The sequence below is a fragment of the Lissotriton helveticus genome, chromosome 4_1, assembly GCF_964261635.1.
Source record: "Lissotriton helveticus chromosome 4_1, aLisHel1.1, whole genome shotgun sequence".
NCBI classification, from domain to species: domain Eukaryota; kingdom Metazoa; phylum Chordata; class Amphibia; order Caudata; family Salamandridae; genus Lissotriton; species Lissotriton helveticus.
Window position 1 is genome coordinate 490,976,873 of NC_136063.1, and position 14,188 is coordinate 490,991,060.

Below are 14,188 nucleotides of genomic sequence, written 5' to 3' on the forward strand. Positions count from 1 at the left end.
GAGCCTGTGTTGACTGTTCCATGTCCTCTACCATCCAGACACTCTCCAATACCACTACACTGCACAAATGAGCAATTTTAGAGATGTAACCAATTCCTTGCAATGAGTTGTCACTCAGAGTGTCATATGTAATAATGGCTTTGAGATAAGGGTGTATCATAGATCTGCATTTGTCCTGTTGGCTCAGCCCACCTCTGCACTTGTGGATTGTGCATTATCCATGGATGGGTACTTCAGGCTGGGCACGGACAAGACCATACGGACAGAACATCTCGAGGTGAGAGACGAATACAACGAAGTCTCAATGCGGCATTGCCATATTAATGTGCAAGAATATCAAGAACGGATGCATGCGGAGGGGTGCAGGTCAGGTAGACGTATAGCGTGGTTGGTACATCAGGAGTCACGGGGCTCCCCCATTACTCAGGTAGTCGGCAGGGAAGGGGAACCTCCTTAATACACCGAAGGCTATAAATAACTCTTTCCACAACTATTATAAATCTCTTTATGTACACCCTGGACAATTTCTTCCAGCAACATAGGAAGACTTCCTTACGCCTCTGCTGATGCGGAGTCTAGATCCAGAGTTCCAAAAAGACCTTAGTGGACCGATGACAACATCAGAGATCTGACCAGCCATCAAAGAAATGGCCATGGGGAAGACATCCGCCCGGACGGCCTACCCCTAGAATTCTACTCTGAGTACAATTCTACGCTAATTCCTAAACTTGAGGCTGTATTTGCCGAGTCCCTGCGACTAGGATATTTGCCAGTGTCAACTAGAGAGACACTGGTGATCCCCTTACCTAAATCCAAAACCACTCCAGTCAGACCAGCTGGCTATTGGCCCTTATCAATGCTGAACACAGACTTTATAATAATATTAAGTAAAGTATTAGCAACAAGAGTACTCCTCCATATGCGGAAACTTATACACGAAGATCAAAATGGCTTTATATCAACCAGATCCATGTGGAACCTGCGTAGACTGTTCCATGGCTGTTGGACTTGTCCCTTTTCCCCCCAAATTTTTTGCTTTCACCCCCCAATATTTATGGATGTCTCCCCCATGGTAATAAAGCTGTATAGGCCATGTGAGGTATGAGATGCCCTGTGTAATGTTAAATGAAATGCAATGGTGTGCAGTTATTAACACCCCATTATAGAAATGTACCCTGATGGAATGTTGTATTCAAAATGGATGCCATGACTGTGCGTTGTGCCACCTGACTGCAGTAGGTTAGCGGTCTAGATGTTAGGTACCCAGCCACCCCAGCATTTGGAGGGAAAGCCTGGCACCCAGGGTGCTCTTCTCCTCCCCCTGAGCCAGTTTAAACCAGTACACCACAGAATTCTAGAAGACTCTGGCACTGCCTGGAAGGTGGGGTGAGGGGAATATAAATAAGGGGGATGTGCTACCATGTGCTGAGACAGAGCTGGGACAGGAACGTGAGGGGGCCTGCTGCCAGGGGATACCGCCACTTGGGCCTGTGTGCTGGACCCTGCACCCATCTAGAACCCCTTTACTGTCCCCAGGGCTAGTGGAAGCCCCACTTCAGAAGTTCAGGCTGCTGTTCAGGAGGAGGGCCACGCTGCAGTGGAGGATGGTGTAAGGCCTACCGCCCTGTTTTGATGAAGCCCCCACTGACTGTTGACCTGGCCCAGTAGTGCCTGCTGCTCTGTGCCCCGGCCCCCTGAAGAAGGAGGGCCCTCCTAGGTCCCTGAAGCTGCCGGGACCCTGCGCCACGCAAGCGCTGCGCCCAGAAGCGCCTGAAAGGGAAGGAGTGCCTTGGACTGGACCCCCACCACCCAGGAGGTGAGAAGAGTTACCCTGGGGCTTGCTGCTGGGACCGTCCGCCCCCCTTGCGCTGGGTGGCGTGAAGACGCTGCTTGGTCAAAGGAACTGTCTTATGCCAGGACTGCTGTCCCCTACAGCGCAGCGTCTACAAAGCGCTATTTTTGCCCAGGACTTCTGTAGCCTGCTGTGCCCTGCGCTGTGCCTCCTAAGCGCTACAGCGCCAGATTCTGCCCCTGGTGCTAATTGAAATACAGCGGGAGCATACCACGCGTTATTGCCGCCTCTCAGCCTTGTAAATAGGGCGGGAGCCTACACCACATGAGCACTTCTGTTTAGAGGGAGCCTACACCTTGTTCTGGAAATCACCACGCCGCCCGGGGCCCGTAAGAGGAAGAAACCTTGCCGAAAATCATCGCCGCGGCCCGGCACCACGTCGAGGAGATCCCCGCTGCAGAGTGAATCGTTGCGGCGGCCCCCGGAGCCAAGAGAGGGCCGCTGTAGTGCAGGGAAGGCCGCGCTGGGCCCTGAGGCCGCCATCTGTGTCATATGACGGGGGCACCGCGTCATCGGCCGCGCCCCCGCTGGATGCTGCGCAGCCATTGGCCCTCGCGGCCGCACCCCCAAAGGCGGCGCACCGATTGGCTGCCGTCCGGGCAGCCAGAAGAGGCCACCAAAAGACCCGGAAGGCCCGTGGGAGGTGCTGCGGGTCTCCCGTGAGCTATGGGGAGCCCTGTGACGGTGAAGGTGCCAGGCGGGAGCCTACCCCGCGCTGGCCTCACAGAAGCCTTCAGCCTTGCGGATGCTGCCTAGAAGTCCCGGGCCCCCGTGAGAGAGAAGGGGCCCGGGTGAAGGAGGATGCCAGAAGCGTGAGGCGACATTGCGGGTCCCCCATAGTGTCCAGGGAGCCCCGCGGAGAGCGACCAGAGCAGGAGCCCACCCCGCCGGTCCATGCCCGCAAGAGGAAGCCGGAAGAAGTCGACCCGGGTGAAGCTGCCGGTAGGAGGAGAGCACGGAGGACGGGAGTCTACCACGCCTCCGCCGGTGAGGGAGTGCCTGGACCAGCGGCCGCCCGGCAGGGACAGGATCAGCCGGAGCATCCTTGGAGGGGCCTCTCCGTGAGTGGAGGAGAGCCCCAGGAAGGTGCAGCTGCTAGCGGGGCTCCCGTGGGGAAAAGGGAAGCCCCGCGCCTGCCGCCAGCTGACCGCGAGACCGGAGAGAGCGGCCCGATGTCTGCAGGGCTCCGGGTGGTGAGAGAGTGCTGCAGCCACACAAGGAGCAACGGGACCCGTTTTGGGCACTGCCGGTGCCCAAGGAAGCAGCCTGAGGAGAGCCCTGCGGAGCCAGCAGCTGTTCAGCGGAAACGGAGGGGGGGCCTCGAGGCACATTGTCGGTACACTGGGTCCGGTCCCGAGCCGTGCACCAATTGGCTGCCGGCCGGGCAGCCAGAAGAGGCCACCAAAAGACCCGGAAGGCCCGAGGGAGGTGCTGCGGTGCTCCCGTGAGCTGAGGGGAGCCCCGTGACGGCGAAGGTGCCAGGTGGGAGCTTACCCCGCGCTGGCCTCAGAGAAGCCTGCAGCCTCGTGGAAGCTGCCTAGAAGTCCTGGGCCCCCATGAGAGAGGAGGGGCCCGGGTGAAGGAGAACACTGGAAGCGTGAGGCGACGTTGCGGGCCCCTGTAGTGTCGAGGGACCCCCGTGGAGAGCAACCGGAGCGGGTGCTCACCCTGCCGGTCCGTGCCGGCAAGAGGAAGCCGAAGGAAGTCGACCCGGGTGAAGCTGCCGGTAGTAGGAGAGCACGGAGGGCGGGAGCCTACCCCGCCACCGCCGGTGAGGGAGTGCCAGGACCAGCGGCCGCCCGGCAGGGACAGGATCTGCCGGAGCATCCGTGGAGGGGGCTCTCCGTGAGTGGAGGAGGGCCCCAGGAAGGTGCAGCTGCTAGCGGGGCTACCGTGGGGAAAAGGGAAGCCCCGCGCCTGCCACCAGCTGACCGCGAGACTGGAGAGAGCGGCCCGACATCTGCAGGGCTCCGGGTGGTGAGAGAGCCCTGCAGCCACCCAAGGAGCAGCGGGACCCGTTTTGGGCACTGCCAGTGCCCAAGGAAGCAGCCTGAGGAGAGCCCCGCGAAGCCAGCTGCTGGTCGGAGGAAACGGAGGTCAGTGCCTGACCCTCCCCACCCCTTCCCCCCCCTTTACCCCCGCCCCCGCCTCATTAGCGTCAGTGAGAGCCCAGAGCCACAGGAAGATCCCAAGGAGCCACTTGCAGGATCTGTCTCTCAGCTCTCTCAGTGCGTGTCAACAGGCACCTGGCCACCTGCTCTCTCATCACCCAAGCACATCATATGCAGGCAGCTATCTCCCAGCTACAGCTGTACCGGATGCACTAGTACCTAGCCAGCAACCTTGTTACTCCTCCCTGCACCATTCGGAGCTGTGGGACATGGAGAGATGGACTAGAAACATATGGAGTGCTATCAGTAAAAGACAAGCATTGGCAAAGCAAATAGGTCTCGTCTCTACAAGAGCTATTGTCTTTGACAATGTGTTTTGCCATGTTGTACACTAGTGTAGCTGCTGTTCAGCATGGCTAAATGTTAGTGGCGTTGAGAATGCATTTTGACTGACTCCTTGTTGGAATTGTTTCCAACCGACTCGGGTTCGGTGAGTCCGACCGACCGAATACAATGTTTACGAACACCATTCGGTCGGACTCTCATTGACTGCAAAGGGAGCCTGTGTTCCGACCGACAATGCAGGCTCCCATTGAAGAAAGATGCAGTGGCAGAAAACCTTGCAACCTGTGGCAGGCACCCCATGGTGCCTACCACACTGTGCATGGTTATAAAGAGGTGTCCCATGGGTACCCAACCGCACTGTTTGAGTTTTGTGCAAACATGGCAAATTCAAAGTGTCACTGCTAGGGCAAATCACAGTACAAAATGCAATTATGCAAAAAAGCAAGTTGCATTGCAGATCTGAAACTCAATTTGAATTTTGATTTGAGGTGTCCATTCTCAGTGCCTACTTCAATAAATATCTTGGTATGGTCTTACATCAATTGATATCCAGTTGTAGTCGATATTACTGTGCAAAGTAGCAAATTTAAAATGGCAACGCTCAGTTACTATTTCTGTTAAGTACCAGAGCTCTAGACCTTCAATGTGAGTTTATTGCGAGTCCAGGTGATGGATATTACTGGACACATTAGCCAGTTCTCTCAGAATACAGTTTGCGTTCAGATTAACAGCATTAATTCTCAGTGCCTATTCCAATATAACCTTATATTGGGATATTGCACCCCTTGACCTCTAACAGTAGTTTATATAGTTGTGCAAAATTTGCAGATTGAAAGTGCAAGTACTCAGTGCCAATTTTGATTGAGTATCAAACCTATAATACGTATTCTTAGATGTCAACTACAGGTTGTAACCTCCAATAGAACTTCATATGGCAGTGCAAAAATTGCACATTACACTGTCAGTGGTCAATGCCTATTTGAGTAATTCTGGTTAAGTATCTGGCTTTTAATACATATACAAATTTATAATACATATTCTTAGATGTCAACTAAGCGCTCTGCAACCTACCTCAGACTTCAGCTTCCTGTGGGAATGATGAGCTGAATTCTGAAACAACCGAGAGGTTGCCGTCATGTTGTCACTGGGGCAGTGGAGTTTGTACCGCTGGGAAAATAGCTGGTATAACTGGGAAATGTTCTACCCTTGCCCCTGCGGATGGAGCGTCGGTGCACTGTCATCGTTTGCTGTCCCTCCGTCCTGCTGCTCCCATTGCTGTCAAAAACCACTGTGAGCCCTGGAGTTCTGTGGCGCCAGGTGCCAGGCGTTGGTTATCCTGACGCCTGAGGCCAGGACGAGGCGGACGCAGTTTATTGGTCTGCCAGTCTCGGCTAGTGCTTCTTGGTTCAACGCGCAGTAACTGGGTGGGGCAGAGACCAACATAGCACTTTGTTTTCTTCCCCTACGTGTCATTCTGAAAGCTCTAGGAGCTGACTTTCCTGGTTCCCATAATGTGGAATTGGGCAAGTAAGCAGACAGACCTCAAGGGGCTTGCAGTGCTGATAAACTGTGGACACCACCACTCATATTTATACTACTGGTTGGTGAGTGAGGGTGGAAGCAAAGGTAATTAAGGGGGTGGCACCACAGGAGTACCAGGTGTCAGGAAGTGGCTCCAACTCTCTGTTGTATGAGATCTATTGGCTTGGTCAATGTCTTTTAGCAGTGCCACCAGTTTGCTGCATGGCCTAGCATCCAACTGTTGAATGTGGGTGTCTAGTTGGCAGAGGTAGGTACCTTTGTCTAAGTAGGGACCCTTCTTCCTAGTCAGGGCAAGGGAGTTACACTCCAAATATAATAACCCCTGCTCACCCCCTTGGTAGCTTGGCATGAGCAGTCAGGCTTATCTTAGAGGCAGTGTGTAAAGCATTTGCACATAACCAACAGTGATACAGTGAAAACACTACAAAAGGACACCACCACACCAGTTTAGAAAAATAGCCAATATTTTTATATATCCAAAACAAAAACAAAACTGCAAAAAAGCAGCATACAGTACTTTAAACATATGCACTTTGCAAGAATACTTGAAAAACACAGTTCCTTGAAGTCGGTAGCTTCGGTGCCACAGCGGTGCTGTAAACAACAGAATCCAACAGTTTCGTCTGACCGCTTCGGTCAGGGGCGTCAACAGACTTATAAACAGTACCTTTTGTATTGTGGCCTGCACGTTTGTGCTGGCCAGTCTTGGCAATCGTCGCGGTGGCGGTGCGGAGTGCAGTGCCCTCAAGATGCATGCAGGCAGCAGCTTGGTGACGGTCGTCCAATGGCGTCGGTGACACCAGAGCTGCGGTGCGGAGTGAATGTGGTGCTCATTGCAGTGCTGACAGATCACGGTGCAGGTGACAGAGCCGGTTGCGGGAAGCTGTCATTGGTCAGTCCGGACTTTGGTGTGGGACGGGGATGTGCATCGTGTGACTTACGAGCGGGCCCCCAAGCCCTGATCCGGTCACTGAAGTCACGGTCAGTGTGCAGCGACGACGTCGGTGAGACCGGGCGGCGAAGTGACGTGAGGCAGTGCAAAGTGCGGTGGCCACATGTCATGGTGCAAGCAGAGGCTCGGTGGCGGCGGTGGTCATCGGTGATACCAGGTTTGCGGTGCTAGATGCAGCGGTACCCTCTGCGGCGCCATCAGGACACAGAGCTGCTTTTCCCCTCTCTGTGGCAACTGAAAGTTCCAAAAGCGGTACCCAAGGTATGTGAAAACTTTGCAGTCCCTGAGACTTCAGAACAGGAGGCAAGCTCCACTTCAAGCCCTTAGAGATACTCAGCACAAGTAAAGAAAGTTCAGTCCAGTCCTTTCACTGCGCAAGGCAGAAGCAGCAACTGCAGGCACACCCAACAAAGCAACAACACAGCAAAGGGGCAGTACTCCTGGCAGCTCTTCCAGCTCTTCTTCTTGGTAGGTTCCTTGATTCCAGTGATTTCTCTGAAGTCTTTTATCTCCCTGAGACTTCCAACAGGAGGCAAACTCTACTTCAAGCCTTTGGAGAAAACTCTATCAGCAGGATGATGAAAGTACAATCCAGTCCTTTCCCTGCCCAAGACAGAAGCAGCAAGGAGCATGCTAACACAGCTGAGCATGCAGCAAAGTGGCAGTTCTTCCCGACAGCTTTTCCAGCTCTCCTGGCAGGTTCCTTAGTTCAGCAGTGATCTAAAGTTCCGGGGTCTGGGCCCCACTTTTTATAGCACAAATTCCTTTGTTCTCTGGTGGCAGAGAATCTCTTTGCCCAGCCAAAACCAGTTATGTGCTCTCTGGTGCAGCTTCCTGGCAGAAGGTGGAGACAGCATTGTCCAAGGCAGACACAGCCTATTCAAGTGCAAAGGAAATCTCCTCCCACCACTCTAAATGCAGACCAGGCCTATTCAGGTGATAGTGAAAACTCCTCCCACTACTCTGATTGCAGCCCAGGTCTATTCAGCCCAGCCCTGACTTGTCCAGGAAAATCAGGACACACATCAACCCGCCCTCCCCCCAGTGGCCGTCTGAGAGAATGCACACCCCTACCCCCTGTCACTCCAAAGCCATACAGTCAATCCACAAACCAGCAGAGGCACACAGGATGACTAAGCAAGAAAATACCATCTTTCTAAAAGTGGTATTTTCAAACACACAATATAAAAATCATGTTTACTAAAAGATGCATTTTTATATTCTGAGTTCAGGCATACTAAACTCCAGCTTTCCCTTTTGTCTCAATGGGAAGTTATGCTTATAATATGTTATAAGTAAAACTCCCATTCTTTCCTATAGGACAGATAGCCTTTCCATAGTGAAAAACTAAATGCACTGTAATTCACTACCAGGATGTGCCACACACACCAGAACATGTCCTACCTTTGACATACACAGCACCCTGCCCACAGGGGTATCTTGGGCCTACCTTAGGGGTGACTTATATGTAAGAAAAGGGAAGATAAGGGCCTCGCAAGTGTGTGTACTTGCCAAGTCGACATGGCAGTTACAAATTGCGCTCAAACTCTGCAGTGGAAGCTCTGAGTTAAATTTACAGGCTGCTCATGTGGGTGGCACAATCAGTGCTGCAGACCCACTAGCAGCATTTGATTTACAGGCCCTGGCACACAAAGTGCACCAGGGACTTACCAGTAAATCAAATATGCCAATCATGGAAACACCAATCCATAACATAATTTATCTGGAGAGCATATGCACTTTCAGCACTTAATAGCAGTGGTAAAGTGCCCAGAGTCCTAAAACCAACAAAAACAGGTCAGGAAAAAATAGGAGGAAGAAGCAAAAAGTTTAGGGATAATCCTGCAAAAAGGGCCATTTCCAACACCAACCCATCGTTTTTATCTGTAGCAGAAAGCAAAAATGTCTATGGGAGTTAAAATGGGACATCCCTCCCTTATGGATTAGCATTAAACTTGCCATGCTAAACCCACATCAGATGAACTTTTCCTTTTGGAAGATTTTGTGCAGATTCGTTGAATGGAGTGAAAAGTTGTTAATAAACCAAAAATGCCTTTATCTTGCAACTTCTGACATAACGATACGTACAGAGTGGCTATTGCCAACTCTGTAACTTATATCTGTATGTAGTATATGTAATTCATCATTAATAAAGCATTACAATGGCATTGTTCAGTGTCATACCATCTGCAGGACTTTACCAATGCCTTAACTGATGTTTCTTGAAAATATCAGGGATATTAGTAATTAATGTGCTTTACGAATAGAGGATTAAAGAATGAATCCCACTTTCTATTGCGAGCTTCATTGTATGTGTCTTGTAATCCAACCTAGCTGTGGTGAGTAGGGAAAGGGAGAACAAGTGGTGAGTTGCTTTTTGTTGGAAGTGACACATTTACTAGGGAAAAGTGAGAAAATGGATTGGATTTCATTGGTAAAGTGAGACAATGGATCACATTACACAGGGGAAAGGGAGACTGGACCGCATGTCACAAGGAAAAGTGAGACAATGGATCACATTTCACAGCTAAAAGTGAGTCAATGGATATATGCAAACAAGCTTACATTATCACCACTTGACATACCCGCTGGTTCGCCGAGAGAGACACATATATTTTTTCACAGGATCAGCTGGTGGGTTAAAATGATTGCTTTTGAGCACTATTTTCAAATGGGAATGTGCTGGCTCATTTTTTTGTGTTAACTGATCCATTTACTTTTCTAGGTATGACATTAAGGCACTGATTGGAAGAGGAAGCTTCAGCAGGGTGGTGCGAGCGGAGCATAGAACTACCAGACAACCATTTGCCATAAAAATGATCGAAACGAGAGCAAAAGAAGGCAAAGAAGTGTGCGAATCTGAGCTGAACATTCTCCGAAGAGTCAGCCATCACAATATCATCCAGCTCATTGAGGTCTTCGAGGCGCAGGACCGAGTGTACATGGTGATGGAACTAGCTACAGGAGGAGAGCTTTTCGACCGAATAATTGCTAAAGGATCATTCACTGAAAGGGATGCTACTAAAGTCCTCCATATGGTTTTAGACGGGATAAGGTATTTGCACGGGCTTGGCATAACCCACCGAGACCTGAAACCAGAAAATCTCCTGTACTACCACCCTGGGGCAGACTCAAAGATCCTAGTCACTGATTTTGGCCTAGCCAGCTCTGGAAGAAAAGGTGGAGATTGGTCGATGATGACCGTTTGTGGGACTCCAGAGTACATTGCTCCAGAGATACTTCTTAGAAGACCTTACAGCAACGCAGTGGACATGTGGGCTCTTGGAGTAATAACATATATTTTGCTGAGTGGATCCATGCCATTTGAGGATGAAAGTCGCACACGGCTGTATAGAATGATCCTGAAAGGCAAATACAGCTACGTTGGCGATGTAAGTAATGTGTATGTTTTGTTTAATTTCAAAGCACATTCGACTAAAAGAAGATTCATGTTTTTGAGGGCTGTGAAACGTTATCATTCCCCAGATCAGTTTATAATGAAAACCATTAATCACATGCTGTAAATATTTAAAGTCAGAAGCACAAATCCTATACTCAAGAGACATCAGTCACACCATTCTGACCCCACCTGGCTCCTGTGCAGCTAAAGGCAAAGGGATAAATGTTGTCCACTTCAATGCAGCGTGGTGGTTGGGTGACAGGGTTCCTGCTTGTGGAAAGTTCTGCTCTCATTATGCCATAAGTGGCAATATTTGCCTGGGTGGTCTTCTGTATTCATCTAGTAATGTTCAGTATTTGGAAGTGCCTATATGAAGAAGATTTCCACTGTGTTTAATAGTGTTGAGTAACTTTCCATGTGTATATTATGAAAGCACCCTGTTGCCCCACCCTAAATATCCATGTGTGCCCGTCTATTGGCAAGTAAATACGCTTGGCAGATAATGAAACTGAGGCTCAAGGAGGTTCAGTGCTCATTCATGGTTCAGTTGATTTAGACAAAGAGGATCCGTAAATATTGCAGGCAGGCCAAAGGAGGAAAATACATCACCTGGTTAATTACTTGCCCTTGATTCACCGGTGATCATGTTGGTAAGTCTTAGATAGTGTGTGAACAGAGAGCCAAAATTATAAATAACCGTCCACAGTGCTATTCTTTCTGAGCCAAAATAGACTGGCTGCCACTAGTTCATTTAGATACCCAGTGCACCAGAACATCCTAGAAATCTGAAGCCTAACCTCTCATGGGAGAATCTCATACCGTGAAAAGGCCATGTGCCCTGCTCAGTTTCTGGTTAAAAAAGATAACAAATTCTAAAGTTTAAAGAGTGCTTACCCTGAGCCAGAGAGTCAAATAGCCCTGGTAGAAATTCTAGGTCCACCATTTTGTTTAAACAGTAAATAGCTAAATATTTCCCTTTTGTAGATACAGTCGGCATTGGGGCTGCTATCGATCTCAGCTCACATGTAAACAACTCCGAGCACTTGCTTGCCAAGCTAGTGCACCAGGGTCCATGGAACAAGGCACCTTTACTAGAGCGATACAAAAGGGGATGATGGACGGAGCGCTTGAGCAAATCAAACACTCACCCCCAGTCAACTGATCTGGGTTTAATCCATCACCATTCTTTAGCTCACTCAGCCACCCCAGTTCAGACATGACCATATGCAAATCAGTCTGACCCTGTGCCTCATGGGAACAGTCCAGCCCGAACTGCCAAGCCATGTCTTCCCTGGACCGGAAACAAGCATCCTGGGACCGGTTTCGGATTCATAATCCTCATCAGCCAGGCTATCTTGAATCCAGTGGCCAAGTGAGCAAGGGACTCACGTCTGAGCATACCCTGCCAACTTAGGGCGAACAAAGCGATACAAAAGGGGATGATGGACGGAGCGCTTGAGAGAATCAAACACTCACCCCCAGTCAACTGATCTGGGTTTAATCCATCACCATTCTTTAGCTCACTCAGCCACCCCAGTTCAGACATGGCTATATGCAAATCAGTCTGACCCTGTGCCTCATGGGAACAGTCCAGCCCGAACTGCCAAGCCATGTCTTCCCTGGACCGGAAACAAGCATCCTGGGACCGGTTTCGGATTCATAATCCTCATCAGCCAGGCTATCTTGAATCCAGTGGCCAAGTGAGCAAGGGACTCACGTCTGAGCATACCCTGCCAACTTAGGGCGAACAAAGCGATACAAAAGGGGAGGATGGACGGAGCGCTTGAGAGAATCAAACACTCACCCCCAGTCAACTGATCTGGGTTTAATCCATCACCATTCTTTAGCTCACGCAGCCACCCCAGTTCAGACATGGCTATATGCAAATCAGTCTGACCCTGTGCCTCATGGGAACAGTCCAGCCCGAACTGCCAAGCCATGTCTTCCCTGGACCGAAACAAGCATCCTGGGACCGGTTTCAGATTCATAATCCTCATCAGCCAGGCTATCTTGAATCCAGTGGCCAAGTGAGCAAGGGACTCACGTCTGAGCATACCCTGCCAACTTAGGGCGAACAAAGCGATACAAAAGGGGATGATGGACGAAACGCTTGAGCAAATCAAACACTCACCCCCAGTCAACTGATCTGGGTTTAATCCATCACCATTCTTTAGCTCACTCAGCCACCCCAGTTCAGACATGGCCATATGCAAATCAGTCTGACCCTGTGCCTCATGGGAACAGTCCGGCCCAAACTGCCCAACCATGTCTTCCCTGGACCGGAAACAAGCATCCTGGGACCGGTTTCAGATTCTTAATCCTCATCAGCCAGGCTATCTTGAATCCAGTGGCCAAGTTAGCAAGGGACTGACATCTAAGCATACCCTGCCAACTTAGGGCGAACAAAGCGGTACAAAAGGGGATGATGGACGGAGCGCTTGAGCAAATGAAACACTCACCCCCAGTCAACTGATCTGGGTTTAATCCATCACCATTCTTTAGCTCACTCAGCCACCCCAGTTCAGACATGGCCATATGCAAATCAGTCTGACCCTGTGCCTCATGGGAACAGTCCAGCCCGAACTGCCAAGCCATGTCTTCCCTGGACCGGAAACAAGCATCCTGGGACCGGTTTCAGATTCATAATCCTCATCAGCCAGGCTATCTTGAATCCAGTGGCCAAGTGAGCAAGGGACTCACCTCTGAGCATACCCTGCCAACTTAGGGCGAACAAATCGATACAAAGGGGGATGATGGACGGAGCGCTTGAGCAAATCAAACACTCACCCCCAGTCAACTGATCTGGGTTTAATCCATCGCCATTCTTTAGCTCACTCAGCCACCCCAGTTCAGACATGGCCATATGCAAATCAGTCTGACCCTGTGCCTCATGGGAACAGTCCAGCCCGAACTGCCAAGCCATGTCTTCCCTGGACCGGAAACAAGCATCCTGGGACTGGTTTCGGATACATAATCCTCATCAGCCATGCTATCTTGAATCCAGTGAGTCCCTTGCTCACTTGGCCACACTCAGGGTTGGACTGGGAGAGAAAATAGACCCAGGCACCAAAATAAAAGTGGCCCCCATTAGTGAATTGGAAAACAAAAAAAGTGGCCCAGGTTTGCAAATTGGGGCAGTTTTGAACTTGCAGATACACGCTGTATAAGCATTTTGCAAGGTGAAGAAGACTGTGTGATTTTGAACTTGCTGCTGACAATGTTTGTTTTAAAATCAGGGAAATCTGCATTGAAAATCAGCACAGCAGACCACAAAACATGCCCACAAACAGCGAAAACACCGGCTCACATAATGCCCTGTCAGACCAGCCTGCTGGGCACTGCCTGATTGTTCTTTAGGCCTTTCTGACCCTGGCCACACAATGACCCTGGATAGAGCACTAAATGTAGGGACATGCAGCTACAGAAAATAGTATGTTGATTTTGTTGTATTGGCATGGAGACTTAATCCACCCTCTTTTACATTACGTGTTGCTTGCTTTTCTCAGCAGTCATTTTAAAGTTACTAACTTAGGACCCCATTATAATGATGAGAGGACTTTGTCTGCCCGCCACCGTAACAGTAAACGGGACCGACCCCCAGAGGTGTGGCGGTTTCGCCAGGCCCATTAGGATGCAACTGCCACCCTGGCGGTCGCATCCCGCATATTTAACATTGCGGCGGGCGGTGCTGTAAGGAGCACCCGCCCAATGTGAAAAATGCATGTTGTGCATTTGCATGCACAACGTGACAAGCACCGCATGGTGCCTGCCACCTTGTGTATTCCAGTGAAGGGTACCCCTCAAGAGCAGTCCCCCATCCCCTCACCTCCGGGGGCCGTAACGGGCCCCCAAAGCATTTTCCACCGGCCATTCAGAATGCACGTGATAATATGGATGGCGGTGCCTGCAAGGCACGGCCACCATATTGTCTGACTGTTCCGCCCGACCGGCAATCCAACCAGCGGAAAAGCGGCGGACGGTCTTTC

The 14,188-nt window shown here is 50.5% G+C and overlaps 1 protein-coding gene across 1 annotated transcript in view; it reads left to right on the plus strand.

Moving 5' to 3' along the window:
• Positions 1-14,188, plus strand: part of PSKH2 (protein serine kinase H2) — a 128,277-nt gene that overhangs the window by 17,972 nt on the left and 96,117 nt on the right. The window contains exon 2 of the mRNA XM_078685600.1: positions 9,528-10,194. Within this exon, the coding sequence (XP_078541726.1) occupies positions 9,528-10,194 (667 nt within the window). The remainder of the gene's footprint in view (positions 1-9,527; positions 10,195-14,188) is intronic.